Genomic DNA, 13,224 nt, shown 5'->3' with positions numbered 1-13,224 from the left:
AGTTGTTAGCTCAGGTGTCAATCTTTAAAAAAAAAAAATTTATAAAATGCAACTTGGAGAATTCATAGCTTTAAATCTTGAATAAGAACGTATTAGAATCAATTATTCAGTTGTTTAAGCTTCATCTTAAGAGTCAGAAAAAGACAATTAAATTCAAAATAAAATAAGAAAATGAATTAAGTGTAAAGTTTCCTCTTTGAAAAAAATCAATATAGTTGATAGAAAGATTGATGACTTAAAACAACAGTGACTTATATTTGTCTTGAATTTGTGAATCAACATGAATCAACTTCTTTATGGCATCGTGTTCTCAGGGTGGCATTCAAAGGAGGTAAAGGCGAAAGTCATAAATCTTGAGGCATAGACACTGTTACTTGCCCAAGAAACTTCTGCTACATTGAGTTGGTATAAACAAGTCACAAGGTCAGCCCAGATTCAAGAAATGGGGAAATAGCTTCGATCTCTTCATCTTAGGTGGTATAAATCATTGTGGCCCTGTTTCTTAATTTATGGTGGTTAGATCAGAAACAGTAAAGGATCTGAGATTTTACCCTACTTACAAGCTAACACGTTAACCTGCCAGAAGGCACAAGACCTCTAGATCAGAGACAGAGTTTATTAATCACTGCAAAAGCAGCAACCAGGGCCATATTTTGTGTCAATTACCTAACCCTTAATCTTCATGGGAGAAACAGAGAATCAGATGGTGCCTGCACAAGCAGCAGTGTGCATTGCAGGAGAGAAATCCCAAGTGAGGAAACTCTGATCTTACATAGGACCATTGGTGACCTATCTTCTCTGGAGAGTGAGAGACTTATCTTTACTCTGTAATTTAAGCAAGTCTTCTCTGGAGAGAGGATGTTGTATTGTCTCAGCGTTGCTAAGCATTATTATCTTGGAATGTCTCTTTATATAAATATCTTAAATGGCTGTAAATGCTATTGCTCAGGGGACCCAGACCATGCAGAAATGTGAGATGTTCATGGTGAATTGTTTTCCAAAACAATGTATCGTCTTGCACAATAATTTGTATTCCTCCCATACACAAAATTTGATCACTTTCTTCTCCAAAAGTCTTATCCCTTTAGAATATCAGGCTTGAAGTTCAGTATCTTATCATCTAAAAGAGGTATAAGTACAGGTGAGGCTTCACTATGCCTTTTGTAATTAGAGAAATGCAAAACAAAAATGCACTGAGATACTGATACACACCCACTACATAGGTTAAAATTAAGAAAGACTGAGAGTATCAAGTGTTGGTGAGGATCTAACTGGAACTCTGGGAGTGTTAAGTGATAAAACCACTTTGTAAAACAATCTTTTTTTTTTATTAAGTAAAAGTAAACATACTTATAGACTATGACCCAGCAATTTTACTTCCATGTATTTACCCATGAGAACCGAAGCCTGCGGTCTCATAACATTTGTACACAAATGTCTCGTGCTCTTGTTCACAACAGGTTGCCTTGGTCAGGGCATTGACTTGAAGGTAGCACATGGTAACTGTCTGGGGTGATGGAAAGATTTTATATCTTGATTGCATGTACGCATTTGCCAGACTATACGGATCTGTCCATTTTATTAGGTAAATTATATGAAAAATATAAAAATGGAAATTTCTGCAAGTATGGGAGCTCCTTAGTAAGCTCCTAAGTAATACATCCAAGTATGTATCTCTACTACTTTATTCCACAGTAAGATTTTTTTTAGACGTGTTTAGGCTAACCATGGCTTGATATGACAGTTTGATTAACAGTGCTGATATTGAGGAAATTCTCAGCTTTCTACTGGATTAGAATTAGGCTAGTAGGGATCAGACATTGATGTTAATCTTGTACCCACGAGTGTGAAACTTAGCTATTTCATCAGCCTCCTTTTCTCATTTCCTGCTGTATATGTTGTAGGTATAGCACGTGTTATACATTGTTATCGATTTTGTCCTTTAGAATCAAATGTTCTCATAGGGCATTTATACTTTTTTCGTTACGTAAGTTTTTTTGCCTTTCTATTCTTATTCCTTTTACATATCACTATTTTTAATTGTTTACTATTCATGTACTTACCAGTAATGGATTAATGTCTGTAAAATACCTCAGAACTAAGCACGGGTATATCAAATACAGGTTAGCAGACACTGTGATAGCCATGATTAAACTAAAATGATCTTATACAACCACTAAATACCATCTACCAGCTGTGGCCATGCTTGAGGAGCCTTTGTTGTGCGTTTTAACTTCTGGACTCATTTAGAAAGATTGCTCCAACATAAGATTTCTCTTAAATCTAGCCAAGTATAATTTGTGATCTCTTTAGATCAATAGGGAAATACAACGTACTATGTTTTAAAAAACGTTTCTAGTGATTTCACTTTTCCATTGTTAAGATAATTCCCAAACTGAGAGTTTCTCAAACAATAGTAGAGAATGAGGAGGGAGAAAAGATGGTGGTTTGAGTATAGATGAAATAAGATTGACCATGTGTTGATTATCGTTGAAAGTGTTGGGGAAACAGAACCACATCAGCATTTTGTTTAAGATAAAGAATCTTGAGTTTTATGTCTAATCTCCTAAATCAGACTCTCTAGGGAGAAGGTACAATAATCTATATTTTTGAAAAACACCCTTACTGAATTTTATTCACCTAGTTATACCATTGTGCCCAACATTTTATTTATTTTCTTCCTCATGAGTGGCTTTTTTATTGGTAGGAGATTTTGCTAGGACAGTCTATGAATGGTTCCCCAAATCTCTTTATAAAAATGTGTCCATGGGCTCTTCTCTTTCTCTAACTATATAATTCCCATCTGCCTACAAATCCATTGCTGCGACTCTTGCTTCACATTCTACTCTCACTACTGCTCTGTTTTTCTGATATCCTCTATAGCCAAACTGAGTTGTCTATATTTGCTGTGTCGAGTTATCCTCTTATTTCTTGAATCTCCTGCAAAACAGTGTTTTGTCTCCATCACTCTAAATAAGTGATCTTGTCAAGATCAGTGACCTTTACATCACTGCACAGTGGCAATTCTAAATACTCATTAACACAGATAACTTCTTCCTCCTTGAAACCTTTTTTTCACTTGGCTTTTCGGATATACGCTGTTTTTAGGTTTTGTTTTGACTCAGTGATTGCTTCTCTTTAGCATCCTTTGCTGATTGTATCTCTTCTTTCTGACCTCTTATTTTTGTAATATCTCAAGGCTCAATCATTGGACCTGTTCTCCTTTTTATCTATACTCATGCTATTGATGTTTTGATCTAATTTTATTGCTTTAAACATCATCTCTAAGCAGATGACTTCTAAATTTATATCCTCAGCTTGGATCTCTCCCCGCATCTCTGAATACCCATATCCAACTGCCTACTCATAATCCCACAGGACATCTTTCAGGTCTTTCAAACTAAATTTTCTGAATACACACTTCTCATCTCTCTTTTCTTCAGCCTGCTCCTTCTGTAGTCTTATTCCATCTCAGCTTATTGACAATTCCATTCTACTAGACCATCATGTGTGTGGGAGTATGTTGAATGAAAAATGTAGTGGCCGTCTTTGCTTGCTATACACAAAAGTATTTTTTGTGGCCTGTACTATATGTAGAATTTGTGGAGAAGTTTAAATAACTGAGTAGTTCTAAACCACTTAACATATGACAAATAGCCTGATATATTTAGGGTGACTTTAAAATTCTGAAACACATCGTTATTAACATGACTGAATTTTTCAGAAAAAGATTATTTGTAATGTATGTACTTTTTATTAATGCTATTCTTTTGGCTTTTGGGCTAACTTTGGAATGTGTTGGCTGTAGGTACAGAAAAGCTAGCAATAGTTCAGTAAGCAAATAAGGGATTTAGTTTTCTTACATACTAAGAAATCCTGAAGTAGGCAGTAGGATTGGTTCAGCTGCTAGGCACTGCTATAAGAGACCCCCAGCTTGTTTTGTCTTTCTTTGTCAGCTTTATTGGTTGCCTTTTTAATCCTCATGCTTATTGACTTATGGTCATAGATGGTTGCTGCAGCAGTAGACATCGTGTTTACATCTCTCCCTGGATAAGGAAGACAAATGTTTTCCCAGAACCAACCCCCGTTCCACTCCCAAAGCAGACTTCTAAGTATATGTCATTGACTTTAACTGTGTCATCTGTCCACCTTTCTTGGAAAGTTCAAAAGTGGCTTTTTCGCTGGATCCATTACTACCCTGAAAAAAGAAAAATGCTGGAAAAGAGAAATAGAATATGATAAGCAATTAACAATGTCTGCCACATAGAACCACCATAAACTATGGAATTTAAATATAATTGGTAATTAAAGTTTATTTGCTTGGAAAAACTTTATTATTTCCCAGTAACTTCAAATAAAAGAGATTTTAATGGTAAATAGATGGGTATTTGTTATCTGGTGTAGGTGAGGACTCTCAGTGGTTTACAAATGTTAGGAACAATCCAGTGTCTGGTTAGGAAGATAGCCATTTAGGGGCCGGCCCGGTGGCGCAGCAGTTAAGTTTGCATATTCCCCTTCTCGGTGGCCTGGGGTTCGCAGGTTCGGATCCTGGGTGCGGACATGGCACCACTTGGCACACCGTGCTGTGGTAGGCGTCCCACATGTAAAGTAGAGGAAGATAGGCATGATGTTAGCTCAGGGCCAGGCTTCCCCAGCAAAAAGAGGAAGACTGGCAGTAGTTAGCTCAGGGCTAATCTTCCTCAAAAAAGAAAAGGAAAAAAAATGAAGAAGATAGCCATTTATTTAGAAGTTGCAAAGTTGTGTGTGTCAGTTTACTTTGGTGAATTTTTGAGAGTTAATGTTGTGAGATAAATAAGAAATTAGAAGAGATGTTCCTTAAGTTGCAAAGATCTATATTTATTGCTAATTTGTTTCTTTTTTTTGATTTCCGTAGAATGTTGGCTCAGTTAAGAAACATCAGGGAGATAAATTCAACCCAGTGGTAAGTAGCTTTAATATCTTTTGTTAGAAAGTGTTTGGCTTGTTATCATGCCTTTTTTCTTGGTTGGCTCCTCTTCCTTTATTTCATTAGAATATTTTTATGTCCTCCTTGTTGAGTCTGATTTATGAAGTGGCTCTTACTTATCACAACACTAAAATTCTAATTAGCAGTCTTCATGTTGATCGCTTCCTGTTCAGAACAGGCCAGGCTTTTTCTCTCTTTGGTTTACTTCCTTGCAGTATTGTGTAAGGGAGGATCTGTTTGGGTGTTGTTACTTATTTATTTCTCTTTCAGATGGTACTTTCCTCCTCTGCCCTCAATAATTAAGGTCCCCCTCTGTTCCTATCAATCAACAGTTTTTGGTTTGCTAAATCAGGGTCCATTTTTGTATTGGCTTGATGCCCACATAATTTAATCTGAGGGCTAAACTGCTTTCTTCACAGCCTCTGTCCACAGAGGTTTTCATTTAAGATGTAGATTCTTTTTGTAGCCTCCTACGACTCAGCATCTAATCTTCCTTTTCTGAATTTGTTTTCTCTTCTGAGAAGTCCTACAATTTCTGACCGTCTGTCTGCAATATGATCTATTTATGATGAGCACTACAGAAAAGTGTTGTAGATTGTTTTACCTTCATTAGCAATTACTCTGCCCTATAAATTGCCTTATATGTCAAGTGCCCTGCACAGATGATAACATCTAAAATAAATATACTCTTTAATCACATATATTCGGTAATAACATTTCATGTCCTTTATTCTCAGCTAGAAATTTTATTCGCAGATCCATTATGATTTCTGGAAAATGGACTTTTTTAGGCCGTATCTTCCAAATTCTTTGATATTATCATATTATATAATACAAGCTACAGTAGTTATAAGATGAACCAGAATAATAATTTGAGACATTGTACCAGCACTGTCCCGTAGAACTTTCTGCAGTGATAGAAATATTCTGTATCTTCTCATATTCAGTATAATAGCCACTCGCCACCGGTGGCTATCGAACGTTTAAAATGTGGTTAGTGCAACTGAGAAACTAGATTTTTAGTTTTATTTGATTTAACTTGAATTTTGCTACACATGTCTAGTGGCTACCATACTGGACACATCAGATAGAGCTTTTGCCCTTTGTTCTTAAGTGTCGCCCTAACTCATTGTCAGTTAGTCTTAGACTACTCTCTTGAACAAGAAATTTATATTCATTTTTGGAATCTTTTTTATTATCTCATGAATACAAATATAAGCTAAAATCCCCTTTAGCAATTAAATTCTTCTTATTAAATCAATAAAACTGCTTATTCTTATCAGTAAAACACACCTTCATGTAAACGTAGATTAATCTGTTAAGCATTGAGTAAACTTTCTGGATATTGACAGAGTTTTTCTGGATGTTGACAAAGTTTTAAAAATTTTTATTGAGGTATAATTGACATATAACATTATGTTAGTTTCAGGTTATAACATAATGATTTGATATTTGTATATATTGCGAAATGATCACAGTAAGTCTACTTAACATTTGTCACCATGCATAGTGACAAATTTTTTTGCTTGTGATAAGAACTTTTAAGATCTACTCTCTTAGCAACGTTCAAATGTGCAGTACAGTATTATTAACTATAGTCACCATGCTGTAGATTACATTCTCGTGAGACGAAGATTTGATGTTTGATATCATAGTATATGGGAGTAAGAATTTTTCCTTGACCCTCTTAGGGTCCCTGACTGGGTCTGAAAATTAAACTGACAAAGATTAACAGGAGAAAAGCATATGAATTTATTTAATATAAGTTTTAAGTGACATGCAAGCCTTCATAAGGAAATGAAGACCCAAGGAAACTGTTAAACCTGAGTGTTTTTCTGCTGGGTATGATGAAGAGTGGACAGTCATGTAGAAATATGATAAATCAAAGAGTATGAGGTAAGTGTAGTAAACTGGGGGAAATTCAGCAAGACCTGTTGGTTAGGATTCTTCTCCCTTTGTCTTCAGAGATAAGGCTGCTCCTTTCCTCCTGGGATAGGGAGGGCACCTCTCACAGATGATCTGTGCAAGGAGAGAAGAGTGGGGCGGCAGGGAGGAAGGTCAGAGTAACCTTCCTGCTTCTGCTGTTTTCTCAAATTCCTTCAGTGTAAAATATTTAATATGCAAGGGTGCCATATTTTAGAGTGATGGGTCCTGAACTCCATCAGTAGTTTGTTTTTGTAAACCCTAAAGGAGAAGTATGTAGTAAAGACCTATTGATATTTGAATCATTTCGCGAATCTGAGTTCAAGTATATCATTATATATGAAGAAGCAATATGGTGCAGCAAGAGCACAGAATCAGTTTCTTTATGGAAAAATAGGCGTAATAGTACATGCCTTAGGAAGATATATGAGGATGAAAAAATATGCATATAGTTTATCTGAAGATTAGCACAGTGTCTGACATATGGTGATTAAGAATAGTCAGATTTTCATTCTTCATGGAAATAGAACAAAGAATGCAAAAATTCATGTGGGGCCACAAAAGACCCCGAATAGTTAAAGCAATCCTGAGAAAAAAAACAAGGCTGGAGGCATCACAATCCCAGACTTCAAAATATACTACAAAGCTAAAGTAATCAAAACAGCATGATACTGGTACAAAAAGAGACACACAAATCAGTGGAACAGAATTGAAAGCCCAGAAATAAAACCACACAGATCTACAGACAGCTAATCTCTGACAAGGGAGCAAAAAGAACATAAAATGGAGAAAGGAAAGTCTTCAGTAATGGTGTGGAGAAAACTGGACAGCCATGTGCAAAAGAGTGAAAGAAGAACATTATTTTTCACCATACACAAAAATTAACTCAAAATTGATCAAAGACTTGAAGGTAAGACCTGAAACAAACTCCTAGAAGAAAATATAGGCAGTACACTCTGACATCGGTCTAAGAAGGATCTTTTCAAATACCATGTCTACTCAGACAAAGGAAACAAAAGAAAAAATAAACAAGTGAGACTTCCTCAGACTAAAGAGCTTCTGCAGGACAAAGGACACCAGGATCAAAACAAAAAGACAACCCACCAACTGGGAGAAAATATTATGCACAAGGGGTTAATCTCCAAAATATATAAAGAACTCACACAACTCAACAGCAAAAAATCCAAGAACCTGATTAAAAAATGGGCAAGGGGTATGAACAGACATTTTTCCAAAAATGATATACAGATGGCCAATAGGCACACAAAAAGATGTTCAGCATCACTAATCATCAGGGAAATGCAAATCAAAACTACACTAAGAAATCACCTTACACCTATTAGAATGGCTTTAATCACCAAGACAAAAGATAACACATATTGCAGAGTATGTGGAGAAAAGGGAATGCTCACACTCTGCTGGTGGGAATGCAAGCTGGTGCAGCCACTGTGGAAAACAGTATAGAGATTTCCAAAAAAATAAAAATAGAAATATCATAGGACCCAGCTATCCCACTACTGGATATTTATCCAGAGAACTTGAAAGCAACAATTCAAAGAGACTTATGCTCCCCTATGTTCATTGCAGCATTATTCACAATAGTCAAGAAGTGGAAGCAACCCAAGTGCCCATCGACTGATGACTGGATAAAGATGATGTGGTATATTTATATACAGTGGAATACTAATCAGCCATAAAAAAAGACAAAATTATCCCATTCTCGACAACATGGATGGACCTTCAGGGTATTATGTTAAGCAAAATAAGCCAGACAGAGAAAGATAAAAACCATATGATTTCACTCATATGTGCAAGATAAATTAACACATGGACAAAGAAAACAGTTTAGCGGTTACCAAGGGGAAGGGGGTTGGGGGTGGGCATAAGGGGTAAAGGGGTACATTTATATGGTGACTGACAAATAATAACATACAACTGAAATTTCACAATGTTATAAACTGTGATGACCTCAATAAAACTAAAACAAACAAACAAAAAGAATAGTCAGATTTTTGGGGCAGCCCTGGTGGCCTAGTGGTTAAATTTGGTGTGCTCTGCTTCCATGGCCTGGATTTGGTTCGTGGATGCAGACCTACACCACTTGTCTGTTAGTGGCTGTGCTGTGGTGGTGGCTCACATATAGAAAGGAAGGTTGGCAACAGGTGTTAGCTCAGGGCAAATCTTCCTCAAAACAAACAAACAAAAAAAGAATAGTCAGATTTTTTAAAAGATTGTGGGAGAAATGCTTATCCGATTTGTTGTCAAACACTTTATAAAATATTATACATATAATTTGAATTAGAAGAGTTGGAAGCAGTGCCTTGCAGAGCCTGAGGCCAAAGAAAAAATTAGTAATGCTGATCCTGTCTTTATTTAAAATTTAGCTGTTTTCTTCATAAATGGATTATTTTTCAGTGATTTTGATTTTTTAAAAACATATTACATGAAAATCTTTGATTACTGAATGTTTTGGTTCCTTCTTACATTTTGTGCCCGCGGCATTTGCCTCATGGCTTCCACCTAGTCTTGGCTCTGGTTAAAAGTAATTAAATGCTCTAATAGAGTCTTCTTCCCAGGGAAAGAATTTATTATTTTACAAAGAATTGATAACACTAATTAACAGTCATTCTTATTTATTGAAGTGGGCTTTTCTTTGCTAATATAATCTTAGCCTAGTTGGACTTAACCTACCTATGTATATAGTGTTCTTAATAAAATTAACCCTGAGAATTTTCACTATTTCAGAATTGAACTTTTCCCCAAGTTAGTTTGAAATAATGAAGTAGGTACTTTATTGAAACAAGTTTATTCTCTAGTTTGTAACCTTAAATAAATATTAAGACCTATAAGATCTTTAGAAAAATTGAAAGGCCAATACTTAATAATTGAAACAAAATATACTTGGCATAGATTGGAATTTTGATGTAGGACAGTCATAGGAAAGCTAAAGGGTGATTATTCTGATGGCTGGTTAGGAAGACCTGAAAATATCTTTGTATTCCCACTTCCTACTCAAAACTGCGCTTAGGCAAGTTCTTAATTAAGAAACAGCTGTTAGTCAGAAATTAAGGAAATATTTTTGTTGTATTAGAGTTTTTCTTGTTGAGGATGAGCAGACTCATAAAGCATAGTTATTATAGAAGCATATAAATAAATGGTTACTTAATCATTTTGTAAAGTACAAAGGTGCTTTGAGTTTAGAAATTCAGTATATATAAACTTTGATAGTAAAGCAATGTTAAATGCATTCCATTGGGTGTGTATAGGGGAGGAGGTCTTTATCTGTGATAATTCAATTGGAATGATTTGTTTTGAAAAATTGTTAGTTATATGTATGTTTTAACTAGGTTTATTTTTATTTGAATATTGCAGTGTCTAAAAATGACTACAAAACGAAGTTTGTTTGTGCGGTTGGTACCATGTCGCTGTCTACGAGGGGAAGAAGAGACTGTCACTACTCTTGATTATTCACACTGCAGTTTGGAACAGGTTCCCAAAGAGATTTTTACTTTTGAGAAAACTTTGGAGGAGCTCTATTTAGATGCTAATCAGATTGAAGAGCTTCCAAAGGTATGTCTTTCAAAAATTGCCTTTGGTTATTTTTGTACCTAGAAATATGGTATTCCCAATGTTGCCATAATGCTGCCTGATATATATGGGCCCGTTGTTTCCATTTTTTAATTTAATTTTATCTTAGGGTATGCAGTACAATTCAAATTTTTTTAAAATAGAATTTTTAACCTTTGTCTCTTTGTTAATTGCTTGAATACTTGTGCAAATAACTTAAAATTTTGTATTTAGTTCCAGTTTTGTTATAGCCATTAAGGTAGATAATATGACTACACAGTTTATGCAGTCAATAGATTTAACTAGACAAAGAATTAAAATTAATGTTTTCTTTTTCTAGCTTTCATAGGACATTGATCTACGTTATTGTAATTGAGGATAAATTGTCTTTTTAGTTATCACATCATAGTTTTGTTGTTAAAAAGCTTTTTAGAGGCAGTATTCGGTTTGCTGTATTTCAGTTTGTTTGGAAAAGTTTTGGAGGGCTTAACATTTCTGAAGTGTAGGAACAACTAGAAGGAGAAAGTTGGGTTGTTGCCATGAAACATCTTCTCACATTATCGACTTCTTAGCTAAAATTTTGCAGTGGCTACTTTTTTTCTTAAATCCTAATTCCTCTTTATCCCCTGCTCAATTTCTTTCTTTTAATAGAAAAGCTGTAGTAGCTTTAATTTAACTGTTAAAAATTTTGTCACCCAAATAGCAGTGTTTTCCAGACTGTGGGTGGAGACTCAGTGGTTCATAAAAATCAATTCAATATGTATGGCATTTCCAAAAAATGAACTATGATTTGGACTGGCAGATTTAGTAAATAAGAATATAGGACATCCAGTTAAATTATAATTTTCAGATAAATAATGAATACGTTTTTTGCATAAGTGTGTTTTATGCAATATATGGGACATACTTTTACCAGAAAATTACTCGTGTATCTGAAATCCAAATTTAATCAGGTATCCTCTATTTTATCTGGCAACCCTAACTAAAATAGAATAGAAAATAGAATTTGTTGCACATATCTGTTGTTACCTGAAATATTTGTTTTAGATTTGTGTGCATATGTGTTTACATACCGGACGGCAATGTTTTGAAAAGGCTTTTCTTTCGGTAACCAGTAGTAAAAACATTTTGAAAGCCAATACCATCCAAGGTTGTCTTAAACAAAATCTGTATATGACTATGGCTAAGATATTAAAGGTTGTGGGTTGCATGTTTGTGAATTAATTGCCTAGGTTGTGATAGGGTGCTTTGTAATTTACTGTTTCCTTATATATTGTTCTTCAGCAAGTAATTTATCTTCCTTAGCTAGTTCTAGAGAGCATGGAAGACTGAGATTAGTTTTTTTCGCTAATCACCACCAGTAGGGTCTCAGTCAGGATTATGTGGAAGAGAGAGTAAGGTTTGCTATCCTAGTGCAATAACTGGATCACTTATCATACCTAGCAATCTTCCATTTTTGGAAGAATATTCTTCTTATATGGGACTTACTGAATGCCATCCTGACAGCAGGTTTTTTTTTCCCTAAAGACTTCACTTTTTTAGAACAGTTTTAGATTCACAGCAAAATTAAGAGGAAGTTATAGAAGTTTCCCTTACACCCACTCTATCCCCACGTATCATACCCTCCACCATTATCAACATCCCCCACCAGAGTGGTACATCTGTTACAACTGATGAACCTATGTTGAAAAATCATAATCACCCAAACACCATAGTTTACATTATGGTTCACTCTTGGCGTTGTACTTTCTGTGGGTTTGGACAAATGTATAATGACACGTATCCATCATTATGGTATCATACAGAGTATTTTCACTGCCCTAAAAGTCTTATGTGCTCTGTACAATTTTTTAGTATGGAACTTAGAAGTGGCCCATTTACCTACTTCTTTTGGTTAAATATATTTTTAGTTCACATTTTATTGTTGTAATTTTAGCATAACCATGTATTTGCTCCCTTATTTATTTTGTCCTCTCAAATCAGAATTCTATATTTTGAGTCTTTTTAAATCACTGTATTTATTTGAATTTAATTTATATAAACTTTCATTCTGGAATAAAGATGCTTGAAATAAAAAGCTCCAAAGTTTACCATATTTAACAGCCACTTATTTTTTACTACCTCAAAAGAGAGTACAACCATATACTTATTCTCACTAAGTGCATTTGCTCAGGCTGTCAGTGTGAGGGTGTAAATGATTCTGAGTAGTTCAGTGGTATTCAGATCTATAACAGCCTAAAACAATAGGAGATCTTTCCTGGTATTTGTGTAGGTATAACTCATTCAGTTTTAATAACACTAATATTTATTTGTGTAAAAGTTAATAAATGAAATATTTAAGGAAACTGAAGAAATAACCAGAATCTTTTCCTACCTTCTTTCAATAGCAACTTTTTAACTGTCAGTCTCTACACAAACTGAGTTTGCCGGACAATGATTTAACAACATTACCAGCATCTATTGCAAATCTCATTAATCTCAGGGAACTGGATGTGAGCAAGAATGGTAAGATTTTTCTCCCACTAAATTTTTGTACTTGGGAACATGTTATATTATTAAGATTTCTATTGTGTTTTAATAAATAAAAATATAAAATTAAAAATTCAGATTGTAATATATTATCATGTTAGCTTTCATATATATATATAATTTATATATAAATAATCTATAAGAGCCTAAAACAAGGTGGAGAATAAATATAAAAAGTTTTAAATGACCCTTTAATTAAAATTCTGTGGATACATGTATATACATATTTGTATGTCCTT

General features: G+C 34.7%; 1 protein-coding gene across 11 annotated transcripts in view; it reads left to right on the top strand.

The window, feature by feature from the left end:
- The window catches only part of ERBIN (erbb2 interacting protein), a 135,605-nt gene that overhangs the window by 41,555 nt on the left and 80,826 nt on the right, over nucleotides 1-13,224 (top strand). For all 11 annotated transcript variants that reach the window (XM_014856374.3, XM_014856373.3, XM_014856372.3 and 8 more), the window contains 3 exons: nucleotides 4,895-4,942; nucleotides 10,262-10,459; nucleotides 12,844-12,961. In XM_014856374.3, coding sequence (XP_014711860.1) covers nucleotides 10,271-10,459; nucleotides 12,844-12,961 — 307 coding nt within the window. In that variant the 5' untranslated portion in view covers nucleotides 4,895-4,942; nucleotides 10,262-10,270. The remainder of the gene's footprint in view (nucleotides 1-4,894; nucleotides 4,943-10,261; nucleotides 10,460-12,843; nucleotides 12,962-13,224) is intronic.

This window comes from Equus asinus, chromosome 10 (assembly GCF_041296235.1).
Source record: "Equus asinus isolate D_3611 breed Donkey chromosome 10, EquAss-T2T_v2, whole genome shotgun sequence".
Classification (NCBI taxonomy): domain Eukaryota; kingdom Metazoa; phylum Chordata; class Mammalia; order Perissodactyla; family Equidae; genus Equus; species Equus asinus.
Note: the sequence above shows the minus strand (reverse complement) of the source record. Positions and strands in the feature narration are given on the sequence as shown.